This window comes from Hemiscyllium ocellatum, chromosome 24, assembly GCF_020745735.1.
Source record: "Hemiscyllium ocellatum isolate sHemOce1 chromosome 24, sHemOce1.pat.X.cur, whole genome shotgun sequence".
Classification (NCBI taxonomy): Eukaryota; Metazoa; Chordata; class Chondrichthyes; order Orectolobiformes; family Hemiscylliidae; genus Hemiscyllium; species Hemiscyllium ocellatum.
In genome coordinates, this window is record NC_083424.1 from 58236867 (window position 1) to 58264113 (window position 27247).

Consider the following 27247-nt stretch of genomic DNA (forward strand, 5'->3'; position numbering starts at 1 on the left):
ATCTGTCCTGCTAGTGGAACAAACATAACCAGAGATGGTGATAGTGGTGTCTGGGACATTGTACGTAGAGTTTTATGAGTTTACTATGTCAAGCTGTTGCTTGATTAGTCTGATTAGTCTGAAAGACAGCTCTCCCAACTTTGTTAGTAAGGAGGACTTTGCAGGGTTGACAGGGCTGTTTCTGCTGCCTAAGTTAATGTCAGGTAGTCAGTCCAGTTTCATTCCTTTGCTGAGACTTTGAACTAATTGATACAACTGAGTGGCTGGTTAGATGATTTCAGAGGGCAGTTGAGAGTCAACCACATTGCTTTTCCTGAAGGACATTAGTGAGCTGGAGGGGATTTTCTGACAATCAATAATGGTTTCATGGTCATCAGTAGATTCTTAATGCCAGATTTTTTTTATTGAATTCAAATTCCACCATCTTCCATAGTGGGATTAGAATCCAGGTCACCAGAACATTAACTGAATTTCTGGATTAATAGTTTAGCGATAATATCACAATGCCATCACCTCCCTATCTGTCACCTTGGCAAGTGTTTGAAGCTGAACTGAACTGTCCTAAACACCTTGGTGTAACAGATTCCAAGATGAGCTTCCTATCATGTGTCAGTTGAAACTACCAATTCCCAACTCCACAACAGCTGCAATCAACTCCTACCTCAGTTCACGTGACATTGAAATTTTCATCACTGCATTTCTTACAACCGCACTTGACTCATCATTTCAGCTCCAGGACATCTCTGCAGGGATTCCTCAGCATATTTTCCTAAACAATCTGTTAAGAGATGTTATTGTCCACTTCTGGACTAGTCGGACTTGAACACTGACTGTTGGCTCACCACTATCTCTGCATTGCAGGAGCCCTAATTCCTTAGACTATTGTCCAAGACCCAACTCTCTTTAGCTGCTTCAGCAATGACCTTCCCTCCATCATAAAGTCAGAACTTGGAATGTTCTCTGATGATTGCACAATTTTCAGCACCATTTTTGACTCCTTAGATACTGAAGCAGTTCATACCCGTACGCAGCAGGATCTGCACAGTTTCTAAATTTTGGCTGATAGGTAGCAAACAACATTCACACCCCACAATTGCAGGCAATGCCCATCTCCAACAAAAGATAATCTAATCCTTGCCCCTTGGCATTACCATCACTGAACCTCACACTATCAACATCTTGACTGAAAAATGTGTTGCTGGAAAAGCGCAGGTCAGGCAGCATCCAAGGAGCAGGAGAATTGACGTTTCGGGCATAAGGAATGAGGAGGGTGTGTCCAGCAGGCTAAGATAGGGAGGAGGGACGTGGGGGAAGGGCATTGGGATTGCGATAGGTGGAAGGAGGTTAAGGTGAGGGTGATAGGCCGGAGATGGGGTGGGGGCGGAGAGGTCGGGAAGATTGCAGGTCGAGAAGGCGGTGCTGAGTCCGAGGGTTGGGACTGAGATAAGGGGGGAGGGGAAATGAGAAAGCTGGAGAAATCTGTATTCATCCCTTGCGGTTGGAGGGTTCCTAGGCGGAAGATGAGGTGCTCTTCCTCCAACCGTCGTGTTGTTATGGTCTGGCGATGGAGAAGGCCAAGGACCTGCATGTCCTTGGTGGAGTGGGAGGGGGAGTTAAAGTGTTCACCACGGGGCGGTTGGGTTGGTTGCTGCAGGTGTCCCAGAGGTGTTCTCTGAAATATTCCACAAGTAGGTGGCCTGTCTCACCAATGTAGAGGAGGCCACATCGGGTGCAGCTGATGCAGGAAATGATGTATGTGGAGGTGCAAGTGAATTTGTGACGGATATGGAAGGATCCATTGGGGCCTTGGAGGGAAGTAAGGGGGGGAGGTGTGGGTGCAAGTTTTGCATTTCTTGCGGTTGCAGGGGAAGGTGCCGGGAGTGGAGGTTGGGTTGGTGGGGGATGTGGACCTGACTAGGGAGTCGCGGAGGGAGTGGTCTTTCCGGAACGCTGATAGAGGAGGGGAGGGAAACATATCCTTGGTGTTGGGGTCTGCTTGGAGGTGGCGGAAATGACGAAGGATGATACGATGTATCTGGAGGTTGGTGGGGTGGTAGGTGAGGACCAGTGTGGTTCTGTCCTGGTGGTGATCGGAGGGGCAGGGTTCAAGGGCGGAGGTGCGGGAAGTGGAGGAGATGTGGTGGAGAGCATCATCAACCATGTTGTAAGTTACCATTGACCGGTAACTGAATGGGGCCAGCCATATAAATACTGTGGCTACAAGAGCAGGTCAAAGTCCGGGGAGTCTACTGCCCAAAACCTGTCCAGCATTAAAAAAAATTATAAGTCGAGAGTGTGATAAAATACTCTCTAACTGCCTGGATGAGTGCAGCTCCAATAACACTCAAGGCCTGGGTCACGATCATGGCATTCGCTCCCTAATAGCATTCTGGGTCATTTCACAGCATGTGGACTGCAGCGGCTCAAAACAGCAGCTCACCACCATCTTCTCAAGGGGCAACTAGGGATGGGCATTACACGCCGGCCAAGCAGCTATAACCACATCCTACAAGAAATGAAATCAAAAAACTATCCATTAATTTTATATGTAACATGGGCATTGCTGAGGCTGCCATTTGCTGACCATCTTTAATTGCTCTCGAGCTGTGTGGCTATCTTGGCATGTTCACAGGGCAATTAAGAGTCAACTGCAAAGCATCACATGTAGGCTGGACCAGATAAGGATGGCAGAATTCTTTCCCTCATTGGTATTAGAGAAACAGATGGCCCTTCATTTTTGACAAGCAATGCTATCATAACTACCATTACTGAGACTAGTATTCAACTTCAGATTGTTTTATTAATTGAATTTAAAATCCATTCTCCTTGAACAACAGCTCCTGCACACCTGGGATCAGTTTAGCGAATTCTGCAGTGCCTGCAACGCCAGTATGATTTTCCTTGATATGAGAGACCAAAACCTTTCCCCACAGTACAAAGATGGTTTCAGGTTAGATGGACTCACCATGCTAAATTGCCCATAGTATCCAAAGGATAGGATCCAAAGATCGAAAGGTTAGGTGGATTAGCCTCAGGAAATGAGGTGGATAGGGTATGGGGTAAGTCTAGGTAGGATGCTCATTGGAGAGTCAGTGCGGACCCGATGGGCCGAATGGCCTGCTTCCACAAGGTGGGGATTCTATCATTCTATGTTATGCCTTTAATTTTTTACAAATCAATTGTCTTCACAATTTCAAAGATCTCTATTAAATCTTCCCTTCACCTTCTCACTTCTAACTAAACCGGTTAAATTGTTGCTATTGTTGATGGGAAACGTTCCCCTATAATTGTTAGCTTCAATAGCAAAGATGTGGGACACCAAGGTAAGAATGAAGCCAAAGGGAAACTCTCCATTGACTGGAGTCATACAAAGTATATATGAAGATGTATAATCCCTGCTCCAGGACATCTCTGCACAAGTTCTTCAGGGTTGTGTCCTAGGCACAACGGTCAATGATAACTTCCAAGATGTTGATAGTGTGAGGTTCAGTGATGGTAATGCTAAGGGGCAAGGATTAGATTATCTTTTGTTGGAGATGGGCACTGCCTGTATTTGTGGGGTGTGAATGTTGTTTGCTACCTATCAGTCAAAATTTAGAAACTGTGCAGATCCTGCTGCATATGGGTATGAACTGCTTCAGTATCTAGGAGTCAAAAATGGTGCTGAAAATTGTGCAATCATCAGAGAATATTCCAAGTTCTGATTTTATGATGGAGGGAAGGTCATTGCTGAAGCAGCTAAAGAGAGTTGGGTCTTGGACAATACTCTGAGGAATGTCCTTGGAGGAATGGTCAGTCGTTTATTTTTTCAGTGCTAATGTCCTATCTTCCTTAATGTCATGAGTGTTTGCATGTGTTTATGAAGTAGCAAAGAAATTCCACTGCGGTTTGAATATTTTGTTAATAAACTCCATCTTTGATTTCACCTGGAATGATTTTACAATGTGCTTAATTTTAAAAAGTTGAAATGTGAAAACCGCATGTGAGTTGAGGAAAACCATACTTCATGATGACTCCACTCAGTCTGTGGGACTGGTGTATCCCATTGTGATTCATAAGCTTGAAAGGGTTGACACTATCAGTGAGTTCTTCTGGCTGAGGAATCTAGAACTCTGGGGCCACAGTCACAATAAAAGGGTGTAGCAATTAGGACAGAGATGAGGAGAAATTACTTCAAAGGGTTGTGAATTTTTGAAATACTCTGCTCCAGAAGATTGTGGAAACTCTACTGCTGAACATATCTGTGGCTGGAATGTAGAGATTTCTGGTCCTTCAGGGAACTGATTTGGGGAACAGGCAGGAAAGTGGAGGTGAAACCCTAAGATCAGTTGTGATCGTAACAGCATTGCAGACCATAATTGTCTACTGTTCCTATTTCTTGTGCTTTTGAGTGAGGCAATGACCCCACTGCGATTATGTATGAGGCAGTTGCACAGGGTGGTGGTGGGAGATAAGGTCACTGTTCAGAGGTGCTGCTGAGAATCTATAATTTGATATATTGTCACCTCCCAGTGATTGATTTCTTCCATGTATCTAATCCCATACTGACTGGGATTAATCCAGCCTGGGTGATTAGTCCGTGCAGTTGCTCCAGGTCAGCCTGCAGTCCGTATGAGGGGCCACCAATGTTAGATGTGTCCACATTGAGAGATTCAAGCGTTTGAAGATGATGGAAGAGAACATTCAGCCTCACAAGAAGTCCCACAAGTGCAGGGTAAAAGTTAGCAGCAGCCAGAACATCTAAGCATTCGACTAGAAGGATCCCTGCAACAGAAAGGAGATTATTATTGGCCAGGACTACTGCAAACAACGTAACAGCAACTTCTCTAACCTACTATCTTTGAGTGTGAACAGAGAGGGTGAGAAAGGAGAGGACAAGGTGTACACACGATCCTACAGAACGAAAGAACTGTCAAAAGGTGGAACACAATATACCATTCCAGAGTGTGAAAGAACACTGAGTAATGCACTGTCCCAGAGTGTGAAAGAGCAACGTGTGTTGTACTGTCTTAAGGTGTAAAAGGGTGGTGAAGGCAGAGCTGTGTACATTGTCTATATGGACTTGAGTAAGGCATTCAACAACGTTCTGAGTAGTAGACTAGTTAGCAAGATTAGATCAGCAGGAATCCTGGACAGCACGTCATCTGGATAGGTAGGAGCACCAGGCTTGAATGTAGGAGAACCAGGCTTGTGGTAGAGGGTTGCTTTTTGGACTGGAAGCCTGTGATAGTGGTGTGCTGGGTCCACTGATTTTTGTTGTTTATGTAAATGATTTGGATGTGAATGTAGGAGATATGGTTAAGTAAGCTTGCAGCTGACACCAAAATTGTAGCGTAATGGAAGTGAAGGAAGTTATTTCAGAGTACAATAGGACCTTAATTAGATGGGCCAATGGGTGAGGAGTGGCAGATGGAATTTAAGTTAGATAAACATGAGGTATTGCATTTTGGTAAGGCAAATCAGGGTAGAATGTATACACTTAATGATAGGATCCTGGGGAAGGTTGCTGAACAAAGTGAACTTAGGTACAAGTTCACAGTTCCTTAAACAGTCGTAGGTAGACAGGAGAGGAAGAAGGTGTTTGCTACGCTTGCCTTTATTGGTCAGTGCATTGAGCATAGGTGTTGGGATATCATGTTGTGGCTGTACAAGACATTGGTTAGGCCACTTTCGGAATAGTGTATTCAAATCTGGTCTACCTGCTACAAGAAAGATGTTGTGAAACTTGAAAGAGTTCAGAAAAGATTTATAAGGATGTTGCGAGGGTTGGAGGGTTTGAGCTACAGGGAGAGGCTGAATAGGCTGGGGCTGTTTTCCCTGGAGCGTCGGAGGCTGAGGGGTGACCTTATACAGTTTTAAAAAATCATGAGGGGCATGGATAGGATAAATAGACAAAGTCTTTTTCCCAAGGTAGCGCAGTCCAAAACTAGAGGCATAGATTTAAGGTCAGAGAGCAAAGATTTAAAAGGGACCTAAGGGACAACTTTTTCACGCAGAGGGTGGTGCATGCATAGAATGTACTGCCAAAGGGAAGTAGTGGAGGTTGGTAAAATTATATTTAAATGGCAGCCAGGTGGGTACAGGAATAGGAAGGTTTTAGAGGGATATGGGCCAAATGGGACTAGATTAAATAAGGATGTATGGTTGGCATGGACAAGTTGGACTGAAGGATCTGCTTCTACGACACCATGTGGGACACTGTCCCAGAATGTGAAAGGTCAATGTGTGACGTACTGTCCCAGAGTGTGGAAGGCCAGTGTGTGACGTACTGTCCCAGAGTGTGGAAGGCCAGTGTGTGATGTACTGTCCCAGAGTGTGAAAGGCCAGTGTGTGGCGTACTGTCCCAGAGTGTGAAAGGTCAATGTGTGACTTACTGTCCCAGAGTGTGAAAGGCCAGTGTGTGACATACTGTCCCAGAGTGTGAAAGGCCAGTGTGTGGCGTACTGTCCCAGAGTGTGAAAGGCCAGTGTGTGACATACTGTCCCAAAGTGTGAAAGGGCAATGTGTGACTTACTGTCCCACCGTGTGTGATGCATTGTCCCAGAGTGTGAAAGGCCAGTGTGTGATGCATTGTCACAGAGTGTGGGAGGGCAGTGTGTGACATACTGTCCCAGAGTGTGGAAGGCCAGTGTGTGACGTACTGTCCCAGAGTGTGAAAGGTCAATGTGTGACTTACTGTCCCAGAGTGTGAAAGGCCAGTGTGTGACATACTGTCCCAGAGTGTGAAAGGCCAGTGTGTGACGTACTGTCCCAGAGTGTGAAAGGCCAGTGTGTGACATACTGTCCCAGAGTGTGAAAGGGCAATGTGTGACTTACTGTCCCACCGTGTGTGATGCATTGTCCCAGAGTGTGAAAGGCCAGTGTGTGATGCATTGTCACAGAGTGTGGGAGGGCAGTGTGTGACATACTGTCCCAGAGTGTGGAAGGCCAGTGTGTGACGTACTGTCCCAGAGTGTGAAAGGTCAATGTGTGACTTACTGTCCCACAGTGTGAAAGGCCAGTGTGTGACTTACTGTCCCAGAGTGTGGAAGGCCAGTGTGTGATGCATTGTCACAGAGTGTGGAAGGGCAGTGTGTGACGTACTGTCCCAGAGTGTGAAAGGCCAGTGTGTGACGTATTGTCCCAGAGTGTGAAAGGCCAGTGTGTGACGTACTGTCCCAGAGTGTGAAAGGCCAGTGTGTGACTTACTGTCCCAGAGTGTGAAAGGTCAATGTGTGACTTACTGTCCCAGAGTGTGGAAGGCCAGTGTGTGACGCATTGTCACAGAGTGTGGAATGGCAGTGTGTGACGTACTGTCCCAGAGTGTGAAAGGCCAGTGTGTGACGTACTGTCCCAGAGTGTGGGAGGGCAATGTGTGACTTACTGTCCCAGAGTGTGGAAGGCCAGTGTGTGACTTACTGTCCCAGAGTGTGAAAGGCCAGTGTGTGACGTACTGTCCCAGAGTGTGAAAGGGCAGTGTGTGACGTACTGTCCCAGAGTGTGAAAGGCCAGTGTGTGACGTACTGTCCCAGAGTGTGAAAGGGCAATGTGTGACTTACTGTCCCAGCGTGTGAAAGGCCAGTGTGTGACGTACTGTCCCAGAGTGTGAAAGGGCAATGTGTGACGTACTGTCCCAGAGGGTGTAAGGCCAGTGTGTGACTTACTGTCCCAGAGTGTGAAAGGCCAGTGTGTGACGTACTGTCCCAGAGTGTGAAAGGTCAGTGTGTGACGTACTGTCCCAGAGTGTGAAAGGCCAGTGTGTGACGTACTGTCCCAGAGTATGAAAGGCCAGTGTGTGACGTACTGTCCCAGCGTGTGAAAGGCCAGTGTGTGACGTACTGTCCCAGAGTGTGGGAGGGCAATGTGTGACTTACTGTCCCAGAGTGTGGAAGGCCAGTGTGTGACTTACTGTCCCAGAGTGTGAAAGGCCAGTGTGTGACGTACTGTCCCAGAGTGTGAAAGGTCAGTGTGTGACGTACTGTCCCAGAGTGTGAAAGGCCAGTGTGTGACGTACTGTCCCAGAGTGTGAAAGGGCAATGTGTGACTTACTGTCCCAGAGTGTGAAAGGCCAGTGTGTGACTTACTGTCCCAGAGTGTGAAAGGCCAGTGTGTGACGTATTGTCCCAGAGTGTGAAAGGCCAGTGTGTGACGTACTGTCCCAGAGTGTGAAAGGCCAGTGTGTGACGTATTGTCCCAGAGTGTGAAAGGCCAGTGTGTGACGTACTGTCCCAGAGTGTGAAAGGTCAGTGTGTGACTTACTGTCCCAGAGTGTGAAAGGCCAGTGTGTGACGTACTGTCCCAGAGTGTGAAAGGCCAGTGTGTGACTTACTGTCCCAGAGTGTGAAAGGCCAGTGTGTGACGTACTGTCCCAGAGTGTGAAAGGCCAGTGTGTGACTTACTGTCCCAGAGTGTGAAAGGCCAGTGTGTGACGTACTGTCCCAGAGTGTGAAAGGTCAGTGTGTGACGTACTGTCCCAGAGTGTGGAAGGGCAGTGTGTGACTTACTGTCCCAGAGTGTGAAAGGTCAGTGTGTGACGTACTGTCCCAGAGTGTGAAAGGCCAGTGTGTGACGTACTGTCCCAGAGTGTGAAAGGCCAGTGTGTGACGCATTGTCCCAGAGTGTGAAAGGGCAATGTGTGACGTACTGTCCCAGAGTGTGTAAGGCCAGTGTGTGACTTACTGTCCCAGAGTGTGGGAGGGCAATGTGTGACTTACTGTCCCAGAGTGTGAAAGGCCAGTGTGTGATGCATTGTCCCAGAGTGTGAAAGGCCAGTGTGTGATGCATTGTCACAGAGTGTGGGAGGGCAGTGTGTGACTTACTGTCCCAGAGTGTGGAAGGAGAGTGTGTGACGTACTGCCCCAGAGTGTGAAAGGCCAGTGTGTGACGTACTGTCCCAGAGTGTGAAAGGTCAATGTGTGACTTACTGTCCCAGAGTGTGAAAGGCCAGTGTGTGACTTACTGTCCCAGAGTGTGGAAGGCTAGTGTGTGATGCATTGTCCCAGAGTGTGGAAGGGCAGTGTGTGATGTACTGTCCCAGAGTGTGAAAGGCCAGTGTGTGACGTACTGTCCCAGAGTGTGAAAGGCCAGTGTGTGACGTACTGTCCCAGAGAGTGGAAGGGCAATGTGTGACTTACTGTCCCAGAGTGTGAAAGGCCAGTGTGTGACTTACTGTCCCAGAGTGTGAAAGGCCAGTGTGTGACGTATTGTCCCAGAGTGTGGGAGGGCAATGTGTGACTTACTGTCCCAGAGTGTGAAAGGCCAGTGTGTGACGTACTGTCCCAGAGTGAGAAAGGTCAGTGTGTGACGTACTGTCCCAGAGTGTGAAAGGCCAGTGTGTGACGTACTGTCCCAGAGTGTGAAAGGGCAATGTGTGACTTACTGTCCCAGAGTGTGAAAGGTCAATGTGTGACTTACTGTCCCAGAGTGTGAAAGGTCAGTGTGTGATTTACTGTCCCAGAGTGTGAAAGGTCAATGTGTGACTTACTGTCCCAGAGTGTGGAAGGCCAGTGTGTGATGCATTGTCACAGAGTGTGGAAGGGCAGTGTGTGATGTACTGTGCCAGAGTGTGAAAGGCCAGTGTGTGACGTACTGTCCCAGAGTGTGAAAGGTCAATGTGTGACTTACTGTCCCAGAGTGTGAAAGGCCAGTGTGTGACATACTGTCCCAGAGTGTGAAAGGCCAGTGTGTGACTTACTGTCCCAGAGTGTGAAAGGCCAGTGTGTGACATACTGTCCCAGAGTGTGAAAGGGCAATGTGTGACTTACTGTCCCACCGTGTGTGATGCATTGTCCCAGAGTGTGAAAGGCCAGTGTGTGATGCATTGTCACAGAGTGTGGGAGGGCAGTGTGTGACATACTGTCCCAGAGTGTGGAAGGCCAGTGTGTGATGCATTGTCACAGAGTGTGGGAGGGCAGTGTGTGACATACTGTCCCAGAGTGTGGAAGGAGAGTGTGTGACGTACTGCCCCAGAGTGTGAAAGGCCAGTGTGTGATGCATTGTCACAGAGTGTGGAAGGGCAGTGTGTGACGTACTGTCCCAGAGTGTGAAAGGCCAGTGTGTGACGCATTGTCACAGAGTGTGAAAGGCCAGTGTGTGACGTACTGTCCCTGAGTGTGAAAGGCCAGTGTGTGACGTACTGTCCCAGAGTGTGGGAGGGCAATGTGTGACTTACTGTCCCAGAGTGTGAAAAGCCAGTGTGTGACGTACTGTCCCAGAGTGTGAAGGGCCAGTGTGTGACTTACTGTCCAAGAGTGTGAAAGGTCAATGTGTGACGTACTGTCCCAGAGTGTGGGAGGGCAATGTGTGATGTACTGTCCCAGAGTGTGAAGGGCCAGTGTGTGACTTACTGTCCAAGAGTGTGAAAGGTCAATGTGTGACTTACTGTCCCAGAGTGTGGAAGGCCAGTGTGTGATGCATTGTCACAGAGTGTGGAAGGGCAGTGTGTGACGTACTGTCCCAGAGTGTGAAAGGCCAGTGTGTGACGTATTGTCCCAGAGTGTGAAAGGCCAGTGTGTGACGTACTGTCCCAGAGTGTGGGAGGGCAATGTGTGACTTACTGTCCCAGAGTGTGAAAAGCCAGTGTGTGACGTACTGTCCCAGAGTGTGAAGGGCCAGTGTGTGACTTACTGTCCAAGAGTGTGAAAGGTCAATGTGTGACGTACTGTCCCAGAGTGTGGGAGGGCAATGTGTGATGTACTGTCCCAGAGTGTGAAGGGCCAGTGTGTGACTTACTGTCCAAGAGTGTGAAAGGTCAATGTGTGACGTACTGTCCCAGAGTGTGAAAGGTCAGTGTGTGACGTACTGTCCCAGAGTGTGAAAGGCCAGTGTGTGACGTACTGTCCCAGAGTGTGAAAGGCCAGTGTGTGACGTACTGTCCCAGAGTGTGAAAGGGCAATGTGTGACTTACTGTCCCAGAGTGTGAAAGGCCAGTGTGTGACTTACTGTCCCAGAGTGTGAAAGGCCAGTGTGTGACGTATTGTCCCAGAGTGTGAAACGCCAGTGTGTGACGTACTGTCCCAGAGTGTGAAAGGCCAGTGTGTCACGTATTGTCCCAGAGTGTGAAAGGCCAGTGTGTGACGTACTGTCCCAGAGTGTGAAAGGTCAGTGTGTGACTTACTGTCCCAGAGTGTGAAAGGCCAGTGTGTGACGTACTGTCCCAGAGTGTGAAAGGCCAGTGTGTGACTTACTGTCCAAGAGTGTGAAAGGCCAGTGTGTAACGTATTGTCCCAGAGTGTGAAAGGCCAGTGTGTGACGTACTGTCCCAGAGTGTGAAAGGCCAGTCTGTGACGTACTGTCCCAGAGTGTGAAAGGCCAGTGTGTGACGTACTGTCCCAGAGTGTGAAAGGTCAATGTGTGACTTACTGTCCCAGAGTGTGAAAGGCCAGTGTGTGACGTACTGTCCCAGAGTGTGAAAGGCCAGTGTGTGACTTACTGTCCCAGAGTGTGAAAGGTCAATGTGTGACTTACTGTCCCAGAGTGTGGAAGGCCAGTGTGTGATGCATTGTCACAGAGTGTGGAAGGGCAGTGTGTGATGTACTGTCCCAGAGTGTGAAAGGCCAGTGTGTGACGTACTGTCCCAGAGTGTGAAAGGTCAATGTGTGACTTACTGTCCCAGAGTGTGAAAGGCCAGTGTGTGACTTACTGTCCCAGAGTGTGGAAGGCCAGTGTGTGATGCATTGTCACAGAGTGTGGAAGGCCAGTGTGTGACGTACTGTCCCAGAGTGTGAAAGGCCAGTGTGTGACGTACTGTCCCAGAGTGTGGGAGGGCAATGTGTGACTTACTGTCCCAGAGTGTGAAAGGCCAGTGTGTGACGTACTGTCCCAGAGTGTGAAAGGCCAGTGTGTGACGTACTGTCCCAGAGTGTGAAAGGTCAATGTGTGACTTACTGTCCCAGAGTGTGGAAGGCCAGTGTGTGATGCATTGTCACAGAGTGTGGAAGGGCAGTGTGTGACGTACTGTCCCAGAGTGTGAAAGGCCAGTGTGTGACGTATTGTCCCAGAGTGTGAAAGGCCAGTGTGTGACGTACTGTCCCAGAGTGTGAAAGGCCAGTGTGTGACGTACTGTCCCAGAGTGTGGGAGGGCAATGTGTGACTTACTGTCCCAGAGTGTGAAAGGCCAGTGTGTGACGTACTGTCCCAGAGTGTGAAAGGCCAGTGTGTGGCGTACTGTCCCAGAGTGTGAAAGGTCAATGTGTGACTTACTGTCCCAGAGTGTGGAAGGCCAGTGTGTGATGCATTGTCACAGAGTGTGGAAGGGCAGTGTGTGACGTACAGTCCCAGAGTGTGAAAGGCCAGTGTGTGACGTACTGTCCCAGAGTGTGGGAGGGCAATGTGTGACTTACTGTCCCAGAGTGTGGAAGGCCAGTGTGTGACTTACTGTCCCAGAGTGTGAAAGGCCAGTGTGTGACGTACTGTCCCAGAGTGTGAAAGGTCAGTGTGTGACGTACTGTCCCAGAGTGTGAAAGGCCAGTGTGTGACGTACTGTCCCAGAGTGTGAAAGGTCAGTGTGTGACGTACTGTCCCAGAGTGTGGAAGGGCAGTGTGTGACGTACTGTCCCAGAGTGTGAAAGGTCAGTGTGTGACGTACTGTCCCAGAGTGTGAAAGGCCAGTGTGTGACGTACTGTCCCAGAGTGTGAAAGGGCAATGTGTGACTTACTGTCCCAGAGTGTGAAAGGCCAGTGTGTGACTTACTGTCCCAGAGTGTGAAAGGCCAGTGTGTGACGTATTGTCCCAGAGTGTGAAAGGCCAGTGTGTGACGTACTGTCCCAGAGTGTGAAAGGCCAGTGTGTCACGTATTGTCCCAGAGTGTGAAAGGCCAGTGTGTGACGTACTGTCCCAGAGTGTGAAAGGTCAGTGTGTGACTTACTGTCCCAGAGTGTGAAAGGCCAGTGTGTGACGTACTGTCCCAGAGTGTGAAAGGCCAGTGTGTGACGTACTGTCCCAGAGTGTGAAAGGCCAGTGTGTGACGTATTGTCCCAGAGTGTGAAAGGCCAGTGTGTGACGTACTGTCCCAGAGTGTGAAAGGCCAGTGTGTGACGTACTGTCCCAGAGTGTGAAAGGTCAATGTGTGACTTACTGTCCCAGAGTGTGAAAGGCCAGTGTGTGACGTACTGTCCCAGAGTGTGAAAGGGCAATGTGTGACTTACTGTCCCAGAGTGTGAAAGGTCAATGTGTGACTTACTGTCCCAGAGTGTGAAAGGCCAGTGTGTGACTTACTGTCCCAGAGTGTGAAAGGTCAATGTGTGACTTACTGTCCCAGAGTGTGGAAGGCCAGTGTGTGATGCATTGTCCCAGAGTGTGAAAGGCCAGTGTGTGACGTACTGTCCCAGAGTGTGTAAGGTCAATGTGTGACTTACTGTCCCAGAGTGTGAAAGGCCAGTGTGTGACTTACTGTCCCAGAGTGTGAAAGGTCAATGTGTGACTTACTGTCCCAGAGTGTGGAAGGGCAGTGTGTGATGTACTGTCCCAGAGTGTGAAAGGCCAGTGTGTGACGTACTGTCCCAGAGTGTGAAAGGTCAATGTGTGACTTACTGTCCCAGAGTGTGAAAGGCCAGTGTGTGACATACTGTCCCAGAGTGTGAAAGGCCAGTGTGTGACGTACTGTCCCAGAGTGTGAAAGGCCAGTGTGTGACATACTGTCCCAGAGTGTGAAAGGGCAATGTGTGACTTACTGTCGCACCGTGTGTGATGCATTGTCCCAGAGTGTGAAAGGCCAGTGTGTGATGCATTGTCACAGAGTGTGGGAGGGCAGTGTGTGACATACTGTCCCAGAGTGTGGAAGGCCAGTGTGTGACGTACTGTCCCAGAGTGTGAAAGGCCAGTGTGTGACGTACTGTCCCAGAGTGTGGGAGGGCAATGTGTGACTTACTGTCCCAGAGTGTGAAAGGCCAGTGTGTGACGTACTGTCCCAGAGTGTGAAAGGCCAGTGTGTGACGTACTGTCCCAGAGTGTGAAAGGTCAATGTGTGACTTACTGTCCCAGAGTGTGGAAGGCCAGTGTGTGATGCATTGTCACAGAGTGTGGAAGGGCAGTGTGTGACGTACTGTCCCAGAGTGTGAAAGGCCAGTGTGTGACGTATTGTCCCAGAGTGTGAAAGGCCAGTGTGTGACGTACTGTCCCAGAGTGTGAAAGGCCAGTGTGTGACGTACTGTCCCAGAGTGTGGGAGGGCAATGTGTGACTTACTGTCCCAGAGTGTGAAAGGCCAGTGTGTGACGTACTGTCCCAGTGTGTGAAAGGCCAGTGTGTGACCTACTGTCCCAGAGTGTGAAAGGTCAATGTGTGACTTACTGTCCCAGAGTGTGGAAGGCCAGTGTGTGATGCATTGTCACAGAGTGTGGAAGGGCAGTGTGTGACGTACTGTCCCAGAGTGTGAAAGGCCAGTGTGTGACGTACTGTCCCAGAGTGTGAAAGGCCAGTGTGTGACGTACTGTCCCAGAGTGTGGGAGGGCAATGTGTGACTTACTGTCCCAGAGTGTGGAAGGCCAGTGTGAGACTTACTGTCCCAGAGTGTGAAAGGCCAGTGTGTGACGTACTGTCCCAGAGTGTGAAAGGCCAGTGTGTGACGTATTGTCCCAGAGTGTGAAAGGCCAGTGTGTGACGTACTGTCCCAGAGTGTGAAAGGCCAGTGTGTCACGTATTGTCCCAGAGTGTGAAAGGCCAGTGTGTGACGTACTGTCCCAGAGTGTGAAAGGTCAGTGTGTGACTTACTGTCCCAGAGTGTGAAAGGCCAGTGTGTGACGTACTGTCCCAGAGTGTGAAAGGCCAGTGTGTGACTTACTGTCCCAGAGTGTGAAAGGCCAGTGTGTGACGTACTGTCCCAGAGTGTGAAAGGCCAGTGTGTGATGCATTGTCCCAGAGTGTGAAAGGCCAGTGTGTGACGTACTGTCCCAGAGTGTGAAAGGCCAGTGTGTGACGTACTGTCCCAGAGTGTGGGAGGGCAATGTGTGACTTACTGTCCCAGAGTGTGAAAGGCCAGTGTGTGACGTACTGTCCCAGAGTGTGAAAGGCCAGTGTGTGACGTACTGTCCCAGAGTGTGAAAGGTCAATGTGTGACTTACTGTCCCAGAGTGTGGAAGGCCAGTGTGTGATGCATTGTCACAGAGTGTGGAAGGGCAGTGTGTGACGTACTGTCCCAGAGTGTGAAAGGCCAGTGTGTGACGTAATGTCCCAGAGTGTGAAAGGCCAGTGTGTGACGTACTGTCCCAGAGTGTGAAAGGCCAGTGTGTGACGTACTGTCCCAGAGTGTGGGAGGGCAATGTGTGACTTACTGTCCCAGAGTGTGAAAGGCCAGTGTGTGACGTACTGTCCCAGAGTGTGAAAGGCCAGTGTGTGACGTACTGTCCCAGAGTGTGAAAGGTCAATGTGTGACTTACTGTCCCAGAGTGTGAAAGGCCAGTGTGTGACTTACTGTCCCAGAGTGTGGAAGGCCAGTGTGTGATGCATTGTCACAGAGTGTGGAAGGGCAGTGTGTGACGTACTGTCCCAGAGTGTGGAAGGCCAGTGTGTGATGCATTGTCACAGAGTGTGGAAGGGCAGTGTGTGACGTACTGTCCCAGAGTGTGAAAGGCCAGTGTGTGACGTATTGTCCCAGAGTGTGAAAGGCCAGTGTGTGACGTACTGTCCCTGAGTGTGAAAGGCCAGTGTGTGACGTACTGTCCCAGAGTGTGGGAGGGCAATGTGTGACTTACTGTCCCAGAGTGTGAAAGGCCAGTGTGTGACGTACTGTCCCAGAGTGTGAAGGGCCATTGTGTGACTTACTGTCCAAGAGTGTGAAAGGTCAATGTGTGACTTACTGTCCCAGAGTGTGGGAGGGCAATGTGTGACTTACTGTCCCAGAGTGTGAAAGGCCAGTGTGTGACTTACTGTCCCAGAGTGTGAAAGGCCAGTGTGTGACGTACTGTCCCAGAGTGTGAAAGGTCAGTGTGTGACTTACTGTCCCAGAGTGTGGAAGGGCAGTGTGTGACGTACTGTCCCAGAGTGTGAAAGGCCAGTGTGTGACGTACTGTCCCAGAGTGTGAAAGGCCAGTGTGTGACGTACTGTCCCAGAGTGTGAAAGGCCAGTGTGTGACGTACTGTCCCAGAGTGTGAAAGGGCAATGTGTGACTTAATGTCCCAGAGTGTGAAAGGCCAGTGTGTGACTTACTGTCCCAGAGTGTGAAAGGCCAGTGTGTGACGTATTGTCCCAGAGTGTGAAAGGCCAGTGTGTGACGTACTGTCCCAGAGTGTGAAAGGCCAGTGTGTCACGTATTGTCCCAGAGTGTGAAAGGCCAGTGTGTGACGTACTGTCCCAGAGTGTGAAAGGTCAGTGTGTGACTTACTGTCCCAGAGTGTGAAAGGCCAGTGTGTGACGTACTGTCCCAGAGTGTGTAAGGCCAGTGTGTGACTTACTGTCCCAGAGTGTGAAAGGCCAGTGTGTGACGTATTGTCCCAGAGTGTGAAAGGCCAGTGTGTGACGTACTGTCCCAGAGTGTGAAAGGCCAGTGTGTGACGTACTGTCCCAGAGTGTGAAAGGTCAGTGTGTGACTTACTGTCCCAGAGTGTGAAAGGCCAGTGTGTGACGTACTGTCCCAGAGTGTGAAAGGTCAGTGTGTGACTTACTGTCCCAGAGTGTGAAAGGCCAGTGTGTGACGTACTGTCCCAGAGTGTGAAAGGCCAGTGTGTGACGTACTGTCCCAGAGTGTGAAAGGCCAGTGTGTGACTTACTGTCCCAGAGTGTGGAAGGCCAGTGTGTGATGCATTGTCACAGAGTGTGGAAGGGCAGTGTGTGACGTACTGTCCCAGAGTGTGAAAGGCCAGTGTGTGACTTACTGTCCCAGAGTGTGAAAGGCCAGTGTGTGACGTATTGTCCCAGAGTGTGAAAGGCCAGTGTGTGACGTACTGTCCCAGAGTGTGAAAGGCCAGTGTGTGACGTACTGTCCCAGAGTGTGAAAGGTCAGTGTGTGACTTACTGTCCCAGAGTGTGAAAGGCCAGTGTGTGACGTACTGTCCCAGAGTGTGAAAGGCCAGTGTGTGACTTACTGTCCCAGAGTGTGAAAGGCCAGTGTGTGACGTACTGTCCCAGAGTGTGAAAGGGCAATGTGTGACTTACTGTCCCAGAGTGTGAAAGGCCAGTGTGTGACGTACTGTCCCAGAGTGTGAAAGGTCAATGTGTGACTTACTGTCCCAGAGTGTGAAAGGCCAGTGTGTGACTTACTGTCCCAGAGTGTGGAAGGCCAGTGTGTGATGCATTGTCACAGAGTGTGAAAGGCCAGTGTGTGACGTACTGTCCCAGAGTGTGAAAGGTCAATGTGTGACTTACTGTCCCAGAGTGTGAAAGGCCAGTGTGTGACTTACTGTCCCAGAGTGTGGAAGGCCAGTGTGTGATGCATTGTCACAGAGTGTGAAAGGCCAGTGTGTGACGTACTGTCCCAGAGTGTGAAAGGCCAGTGTGTGACGTACTGTCCCAGAGTGTGGGAGGGCAATGTGTGACTTACTGTCCCAGAGTGTGAAAGGCCAGTGTGTGACGTACTGTCCCAGAGTGTGAAAGGCCAGTGTGTGACGTACTGTCCCAGAGTGTGAAAGGTCATTGTGTGACTTACTGTCCCAGAGTGTGGAAGGCCAGTGTGTGATGCATTGTCACAGAGTGTGGAAGGGCAGTGTGTGACGTACTGTCCCAGAGTGTGAAAGGCCAGTGTGTGACGTATTGTCCCAGAGTGTGAAAGGCCAGTGTGTGACGTACTGTCCCAGAGTGTGAAAGGCCAGTGTGTGACGTACTGTCCCAGAGTGTGGGAGGCCACTGTGTGACTTACTGTCCCAGAGTGTGAAAGGCCAGTGTGTGACGTACTGTCCCAGAGTGTGAAAGGCCAGTGTGTGACGTACTGTCCCAGAGTGTGAAAGGTCAATGTGTGACTTACTGTCCCAGAGTGTGGGAGGCCAGTGTGTGATGCATTGTCACAGAGTGTGGAAGGGCAGTGTGTGACGTACAGTCCCAGAGTGTGAAAGGCCAGTGTGTGACGTACTGTCCCAGAGTGTGGGAGGGCAATGTGTGACTTACTGTCCCAGAGTGTGGAAGGCCAGTGTGTGACTTACTGTCCCAGAGTGTGAAAGGCCAGTGTGTGACGTACTGTCCCAGAGTGTGAAAGGTCAGTGTGTGACGTACTGTCCCAGAGTGTGAAAGGCCAGTGTGTGACGTACTGTCCCAGAGTGTGAAAGGTCAGTGTGTGACGTACTGTCCCAGAGTGTGGAAGGGCAGTGTGTGACGTACTGTCCCAGAGTGTGAAAGGTCAGTGTGTGACGTACTGTCCCAGAGTGTGAAAGGCCAGTGTGTGACGTACTGTCCCAGAGTGTGAAAGGGCAATGTGTGACTTACTGTCCCAGAGTGTGAAAGGCCAGTGTGTGACTTACTGTCCCAGAGTGTGAAAGGCCAGTGTGTGACGTATTGTCCCAGAGTGTGAAAGGCCAGTGTGTGACGTACTGTCCCAGAGTGTGAAAGGCCAGTGTGTGACGTATTGTCCCAGAGTGTGAAAGGCCAGTGTGTGACGTACTGTCCCAGAGTGTGAAAGGTCAGTGTGTGACTTACTGTCCCAGAGTGTGAAAGGCCAGTGTGTGACGTACTGTCCCAGAGTGTGAAAGGCCAGTGTGTGACGTACTGTCCCAGAGTGTGAAAGGCCAGTGTGTGACATACTGTCCCAGAGTGTGAAAGGGCAATGTGTGACTTACTGTCGCACCGTGTGTGATGCATTGTCCCAGAGTGTGAAAGGCCAGTGTGTGATGCATTGTCACAGAGTGTGGGAGGGCAGTGTGTGACATACTGTCCCAGAGTGTGGAAGGCCAGTGTGTGACGTACTGTCCCAGAGTGTGAAAGGCCAGTGTGTGACGTATTGTCCCAGAGTGTGAAAGGCCAGTGTGTGACGTACTGTCCCAGAGTGTGAAAGGCCAGTGTGTGACGTACTGTCCCAGAGTGTGGGAGGGCAATGTGTGACTTACTGTCCCAGAGTGTGAAAGGCCAGTGTGTGACGTACTGTCCCAGAGTGTGAAAGGCCAGTGTGTGACCTACTGTCCCAGAGTGTGAAAGGTCAATGTGTGACTTACTGTCCCAGAGTGTGGAAGGCCAGTGTGTGATGCATTGTCACAGAGTGTGGAAGGGCAGTGTGTGACGTACTGTCCCAGAGTGTGAAAGGCCAGTGTGTGACGTACTGTCCCAGAGTGTGAAAGGCCAGTGTGTGACGTACTGTCCCAGAGTGTGGGAGGGCAATGTGTGACTTACTGTCCCAGAGTGTGGAAGGCCAGTGTGTGACTTACTGTCCCAGAGTGTGAAAGGCCAGTGTGTGACGTACTGTCCCAGAGTGTGAAAGGCCAGTGTGTGACGTATTGTCCCAGAGTGTGAAAGGCCAGTGTGTGACGTACTGTCCCAGAGTGTGAAAGGCCAGTGTGTCACGTATTGTCCCAGAGTGTGAAAGGCCAGTGTGTGACGTACTGTCCCAGAGTGTGAAAGGTCAGTGTGTGACTTACTGTCCCAGAGTGTGAAAGGCCAGTGTGTGACGTACTGTCCCAGAGTGTGAAAGGCCAGTGTGTGACTTACTGTCCCAGAGTGTGAAAGGCCAGTGTGTGACGTACTGTCCCAGAGTGTGAAAGGCCAGTGTGTGATGCATTGGCCCAGAGTGTGAAAGGCCAGTGTGTGACGTACTGTCCCAGAGTGTGAAAGGCCAGTGTGTGACGTACTGTCCCAGAGTGTGGGAGGGCAATGTGTGACTTACTGTCCCAGAGTGTGAAAGGCCAGTGTGTGACGTACTGTCCCAGAGTGTGAAAGGCCAGTGTGTGACGTACTGTCCCAGAGTGTGAAAGGTCAATGTGTGACTTACTGTCCCAGAGTGTGGAAGGCCAGTGTGTGATGCATTGTCACAGAGTGTGGAAGGGCAGTGTGTGACGTACTGTCCCAGAGTGTGAAAGGCCAGTGTGTGACGTATTGTCCCAGAGTGTGAAAGGCCAGTGTGTGACGTACTGTCCCAGAGTGTGAAAGGCCAGTGTGTGACGTACTGTCCCAGAGTGTGGGAGGGCAATGTGTGACTTACTGTCCCAGAGTGTGAAAGGCCAGTGTGTGACGTACTGTCCCAGAGTGTGAAAGGCCAGTGTGTGACGTACTGTCCCAGAGTGTGAAAGGTCAATGTGTGACTTACTGTCCCAGAGTGTGAAAGGCCAGTGTGTGACTTACTGTCCCAGAGTGTGGAAGGCCAGTGTGTGATGCATTGTCACAGAGTGTGGAAGGGCAGTGTGTGACGTACTGTCCCAGAGTGTGGAAGGCCAGTGTGTGATGCATTGTCACAGAGTGTGGAAGGGCAGTGTGTGACGTACTGTCCCAGAGTGTGAAAGGCCAGTGTGTGACGTATTGTCCCAGAGTGTGAAAGGCCAGTGTGTGACGTACTGTCCCTGAGTGTGAAAGGCCAGTGTGTGACGTACTGTCCCAGAGTGTGGGAGGGCAATGTGTGACTTACTGTCCCAGAGTGTGAAAGGCCAGTGTGTGACGTACTGTCCCAGAGTGTGAAGGGCCATTGTGTGACTTACTGTCCAAGAGTGTGAAAGGTCAATGTGTGACTTACTGTCCCAGAGTGTGGGAGGGCAATGTGTGACTTACTGTCCCAGAGTGTGAAAGGCCAGTGTGTGACTTACTGTCCCAGAGTGTGAAAGGCCAGTGTGTGACGTACTGTCCCAGAGTGTGAAAGGTCAGTGTGTGACTTACTGTCCCAGAGTGTGGAAGGGCAGTGTGTGACGTACTGTCCCAGAGTGTGAAAGGCCAGTGTGTGACGTACTGTCCCAGAGTGTGAAAGGCCAGTGTGTGACGTACTGTCCCAGAGTGTGAAAGGCCAGTGTGTGACGTACTGTCCCAGAGTGTGAAAGGGCAATGTGTGACTTACTGTCCCAGAGTGTGAAAGGCCAGTGTGTGACTTACTGTCCCAGAGTGTGAAAGGCCAGTGTGTGACGTATTGTCCCAGAGTGTGAAAGGCCAGTGTGTGACGTACTGTCCCAGAGTGTGAAAGGCCAGTGTGTGACGTATTGTCCCAGAGTGTGAAAGGCCAGTGTGTGACGTACTGTCCCAGAGTGTGAAAGGTCAGTGTGTGACTTACTGTCCCAGAGTGTGAAAGGCCAGTGTGTGACGTACTGTCCCAGAGTGTGAAAGGCCAGTGTGTGACTTACTGTCCCAGAGTGTGAAAGGCCAGTGTGTGACGTATTGTCCCAGAGTGTGAAAGGCCAGTGTGTGACGTACTGTCCCAGAGTGTGAAAGGCCAGTGTGTGACGTACTGTCCCAGAGTGTGAAAGGTCAGTGTGTGACTTACTGTCCCAGAGTGTGAAAGGCCAGTGTGTGACGTACTGTCCCAGAGTGTGAAAGGTCAGTGTGTGACTTACTGTCCCAGAGTGTGAAAGGCCAGTGTGTGACGTACTGTCCCAGAGTGTGAAAGGCCAGTGTGTGACGTACTGTCCCAGAGTGTGAAAGGCCAGTGTGTGACTTACTGTCCCAGAGTGTGGAAGGCCAGTGTGTGATGCATTGTCACAGAGTGTGGAAGGGCAGTGTGTGACGTACTGTCCCAGAGTGTGAAAGGCCAGTGTGTGACTTACTGTCCCAGAGTGTGAAAGGCCAGTGTGTGACGTACTGTCCCAGAGTGTGAAAGGCCAGTGTGTGACGTACTGTCCCAGAGTGTGAAAGGCCAGTGTGTGACGTACTGTCCCAGAGTGTGAAAGGTCAGTGTGTGACTTACTGTCCCAGAGTGTGAAAGGCCAGTGTGTGACTTACTGTCCCAGAGTGTGAAAGGCCAGTGTGTGACGTACTGTCCCAGAGTGTGAAAGGGCAATGTGTGACTTACTGTCCCAGAGTGTGAAAGGCCAGTGTGTGACGTACTGTCCCAGAGTGTGAAAGGTCAATGTGTGACTTACTGTCCCAGAGTGTGAAAGGCCAGTGTGTGACTTACTGTCCCAGAGTGTGGAAGGCCAGTGTGTGATGCATTGTCACAGAGTGTGAAAGGCCAGTGTGTGACGTACTGTCCCAGAGTGTGAAAGGCCAGTGTGTGACGTACTGTCCCAGAGTGTGGGAGGGCAATGTGTGACTTACTGTCCCAGAGTGTGAAAGGCCAGTGTGTGACGTACTGTCCCAGAGTGTGAAAGGCCAGTGTGTGACGTACTGTCCCAGAGTGTGAAAGGTCAATGTGTGACTTACTGTCCCAGAGTGTGGAAGGCCAGTGTGTGATGCATTGTCACAGAGTGTGGAAGGGCAGTGTGTGACGTACTGTCCCAGAGTGTGAAAGGCCAGTGTGTGACGTATTGTCCCAGAGTGTGAAAGGCCAGTGTGTGACGTACTGTCCCAGAGTGTGAAAGGCCAGTGTGTGACGTACTGTCCCAGAGTGTGGGAGGGCAATGTGTGACTTACTGTCCCAGAGTGTGAAAGGCCAGTGTGTGACGTACTGTCCCAGAGTGTGAAAGGCCAGTGTGTGGCGTACTGTCCCAGAGTGTGAAAGGTCAATGTGTGACTTACTGTCCCAGAGTGTGGAAGGCCAGTGTGTGATGCATTGTCACAGAGTGTGGAAGGGCAGTGTGTGACGTACAGTCCCAGAGTGTGAAAGGCCAGTGTGTGACGTACTGTCCCAGAGTGTGGGAGGGCAATGTGTGACTTACTGTCCCAGAGTGTGGAAGGCCAGTGTGTGACTTACTGTCCCAGAGTGTGAAAGGCCAGTGTGTGACGTACTGTCCCAGAGTGTGAAAGGTCAGTGTGTGACGTACTGTCCCAGAGTGTGAAAGGCCAGTGTGTGACGTACTGTCCCAGAGTGTGAAAGGTCAGTGTGTGACGTACTGTCCCAGAGTGTGGAAGGGCAGTGTGTGACGTACTGTCCCAGAGTGTGAAAGGTCAGTGTGTGACGTACTGTCCCAGAGTGTGAAAGGCCAGTGTGTGACGTACTGTCCCAGAGTGTGAAAGGCCAGTGTGTGACGTACTGTCCCAGAGTGTGAAAGGGCAATGTGTGACTTACTGTCCCAGAGTGTGAAAGGCCAGTGTGTGACTTACTGTCCCAGAGTGTGAAAGGCCAGTGTGTGATGTATTGTCCCAGAGTGTGAAAGGCCAGTGTGTGACGTACTGTCCCAGAGTGTGAAAGGCCAGTGTGTCACGTATTGTCCCAGAGTGTGAAAGGCCAGTGTGTGACGTACTGTCCCAGAGTGTGAAAGGTCAGTGTGTGACTTACTGTCCCAGAGTGTGAAAGGCCAGTGTGTGACGTACTGTCCCAGAGTGTGAAAGGCCAGTGTGTGACTTACTGTCCCAGAGTGTGAAAGGCCAGTGTGTGACGTATTGTCCCAGAGTGTGAAAGGCCAGTGTGTGACGTACTGTCCCAGAGTGTGAAAGGCCAGTGTGTGACGTACTGTCCCAGAGTGTGAAAGGTCAATGTGTGACTTACTGTCCCAGAGTGTGAAAGGCCAGTGTGTGACGTACTGTCCCAGAGTGTGAAAGGTCAATGTGTGACTTACTGTCCCAGAGTGTGAAAGGCCAGTGTGTGACGTACTGTCCCAGAGTGTGAAAGGGCAATGTGTGACTTACTGTCCCAGAGTGTGAAAGGTCAATGTGTGACTTACTGTCCCAGAGTGTGAAAGGCCAGTGTGTGACTTACTGTCCCAGAGTGTGAAAGGTCAATGTGTGACTTACTGTCCCAGAGTGTGGAAGGCCAGTGTGTGATGCATTGTCCCAGAGTGTGAAAGGCCAGTGTGTGACGTACTGTCCCAGAGTGTGAAAGGTCAATGTGTGACTTACTGTCCCAGAGTGTGAAAGGCCAGTGTGTGACTTACTGTCCCAGAGTGTGAAAGGTCAATGTGTGACTTACTGTCCCAGAGTGTGGAAGGGCAGTGTGTGATGTACTGTCCCAGAGTGTGAAAGGCCAGTGTGTGACGTACTGTCCCAGAGTGTGAAAGGTCAATGTGTGACTTACTGTCCCAGAGTGTGAAAGGCCAGTGTGTGACATACTGTCCCAGAGTGTGAAAGGCCAGTGTGTGACGTACTGTCCCAGAGTGTGAAAGGCCAGTGTGTGACATACTGTCCCAGAGTGTGAAAGGGCAATGTGTGACTTACTGTCGCACCGTGTGTGATGCATTGTCCCAGAGTGTGAAAGGCCAGTGTGTGATGCATTGTCACAGAGTGTGGGAGGGCAGTGTGTGACATACTGTCCCAGAGTGTGGAAGGCCAGTGTGTGACGTACTGTCCCAGAGTGTGAAAGGCCAGTGTGTGACGTACTGTCCCAGAGTGTGGGAGGGCAATGTGTGACTTACTGTCCCAGAGTGTGAAAGGCCAGTGTGTGACGTACTGTCCCAGAGTGTGAAAGGCCAGTGTGTGACGTACTGTCCCAGAGTGTGAAAGGTCAATGTGTGACTTACTGTCCCAGAGTGTGGAAGGCCAGTGTGTGATGCATTGTCACAGAGTGTGGAAGGGCAGTGTGTGACGTACTGTCCCAGAGTGTGAAAGGCCAGTGTGTGACGTATTGTCCCAGAGTGTGAAAGGCCAGTGTGTGACGTACTGTCCCAGAGTGTGAAAGGCCAGTGTGTGACGTACTGTCCCAGAGTGTGGGAGGGCAATGTGTGACTTACTGTCCCAGAGTGTGAAAGGCCAGTGTGTGACGTACTGTCCCAGAGTGTGAAAGGCCAGTGTGTGACTTACTGTCCCAGAGTGTGAAAGGTCAATGTGTGACTTACTGTCCCAGAGTGTGGAAGGCCAGTGTGTGATGCATTGTCACAGAGTGTGGAAGGGCAGTGTGTGACGTACTGTCCCAGAGTGTGAAAGGCCAGTGTGTGACGTACTGTCCCAGAGTGTGAAAGGCCAGTGTGTGACGTACTGTCCCAGAGTGTGGGAGGGCAATGTGTGACTTACTGTCCCAGAGTGTGGAAGGCCAGTGTGAGACTTACTGTCCCAGAGTGTGAAAGGCCAGTGTGTGACGTACTGTCCCAGAGTGTGAAAGGCCAGTGTGTGACGTAATGTCCCAGAGTGTGAAAGGCCAGTGTGTGACGTACTGTCCCAGAGTGTGAAAGGCCAGTGTGTGACGTATTGTCCCAGAGTGTGAAAGGCCAGTGTGTGACGTACTGTCCCAGAGTGTGAAAGGTCAGTGTGTGACTTACTGTCCCAGAGTGTGAAAGGCCAGTGTGTGACGTACTGTCCCAGAGTGTGAAAGGCCAGTGTGTGACTTACTGTCCCAGAGTGTGAAAGGCCAGTGTGTGACGTACTGTCCCAGAGTGTGAAAGGCCAGTGTGTGACTTACTGTCCCAGAGTGTGGAAGGCCAGTGTGTGATGCATTGTCACAGAGTGTGGAAGGGCAGTGTGTGACGTACTGTCCCAGAGTGTGAAAGGCCAGTGTGTGACGTATTGTCCCAGAGTGTGAAAGGCCAGTGTGTGACGTACTGTCCCAGAGTGTGAAAGGCCAGTGTGTGACGTACTGTCCCAGAGTGTGGGAGGGCAATGTGTGACTTACTGTCCCAGAGTGTGAAAGGCCAGTGTGTGACGTACTGTCCCAGAGTGTGAAAGGCCAGTGTGTGACGTACTGTCCCAGAGTGTGAAAGGTCAATGTGTGACTTACTGTCCCAGAGTGTGGAAGGCCAGTGTGTGATGCATTGTCACAGAGTGTGGAAGGGCAGTGTGTGACGTACTGTCCCAGAGTGTGAAAGGCCAGTGTGTGACGTATTGTCCCAGAGTGTGAAAGGCCAGTGTGTGACGTACTGTCCCAGAGTGTGAAAGGCCAGTGTGTGACGTACTGTCCCAGAGTGTGGGAGGGCAATGTGTGACTTACTGTCCCAGAGTGTGAAAGGCCAGTGTGTGACGTACTGTCCCAGAGTGTGAAAGGCCAGTGTGTGACGTACTGTCCCAGAGTGTGAAAGGTCAATGTGTGACTTACTGTCCCAGAGTGTGAAAGGCCAGTGTGTGACTTACTGTCCCAGAGTGTGGAAGGCCAGTGTGTGATGCATTGTCACAGAGTGTGGAAGGGCAGTGTGTGACGTACTGTCCCAGAGTGTGGAAGGCCAGTGTGTGATGCATTGTCACAGAGTGTGGAAGGGCAGTGTGTGACGTACTGTCCCAGAGTGTGAAAGGCCAGTGTGTGACGTATTGTCCCAGAGTGTGAAAGGCCAGTGTGTGACGTACTGTCCCTGAGTGTGAAAGGCCAGTGTGTGACGTACTGTCCCAGAGTGTGGGAGGGCAATGTGTGACTTACTGTCCCAGAGTGTGAAAGGCCAGTGTGTGACGTACTGTCCCAGAGTGTGAAGGGCCATTGTGTGACTTACTGTCCAAGAGTGTGAAAGGTCAATGTGTGACTTACTGTCCCAGAGTGTGGGAGGGCAATGTGTGACTTACTGTCCCAGAGTGTGAAAGGCCAGTGTGTGACTTACTGTCCCAGAGTGTGAAAGGCCAGTGTGTGACGTACTGTCCCAGAGTGTGAAAGGTCAGTGTGTGACTTACTGTCCCAGAGTGTGGAAGGGCAGTGTGTGACGTACTGTCCCAGAGTGTGAAAGGCCAGTGTGTGACGTACTGTCCCAGAGTGTGAAAGGCCAGTGTGTGACGTACTGTCCCAGAGTGTGAAAGGCCAGTGTGTGACGTACTGTCCCAGAGTGTGAAAGGGCAATGTGTGACTTACTGTCCCAGAGTGTGAAAGGCCAGTGTGTGACTTACTGTCCCAGAGTGTGAAAGGCCAGTGTGTGACGTATTGTCCCAGAGTGTGAAAGGCCAGTGTGTGACGTACTGTCCCAGAGTGTGAAAGGCCAGTGTGTCACGTATTGTCCCAGAGTGTGAAAGGCCAGTGTGTGACGTACTGTCCCAGAGTGTGAAAGGTCAGTGTGTGACTTACTGTCCCAGAGTGTGAAAGGCCAGTGTGTGACGTACTGTCCCAGAGTGTGAAAGGCCAGTGTGTGACTTACTGTCCCAGAGTGTGAAAGGCCAGTGTGTGACGTATTGTCCCAGAGTGTGAAAGGCCACTGTGTGACGTACTGTCCCAGAGTGTGAAAGGCCAGTGTGTGACGTACTGTCCCAGAGTGTGAAAGGTCAGTGTGTGACTTACTGTCCCAGAGTGTGAAAGGCCAGTGTGTGACGTACTGTCCCAGAGTGTGAAAGGCCAGTGTGTGACTTACTGTCCCAGAGTGTGAAAGGCCAGTGTGTGACGTACTGTCCCAGAGTGTGAAAGGCCAGTGTGTGACGTATTGTCCCAGAGTGTGAAAGGCCAGTGTGTGACGTACTGTCCCAGAGTGTGAAAGGCCAGTGTGTGACGTACTGTCCCAGAGTGTGAAAGGTC

General features: G+C 50.8%; 1 protein-coding gene across 1 annotated transcript in view; it reads right to left on the minus strand.

The window, feature by feature from the left end:
• The window catches only part of si:ch211-225b11.4 (tRNA (32-2'-O)-methyltransferase regulator THADA), a 308818-nt gene that overhangs the window by 10688 nt on the left and 270883 nt on the right, over nt 1–27247 (minus strand). Inside the window, exon 30 of the mRNA XM_060843883.1 lies at nt 4506–4764. Coding sequence (XP_060699866.1) covers nt 4506–4764 — 259 coding nt within the window. The remainder of the gene's footprint in view (nt 1–4505; nt 4765–27247) is intronic.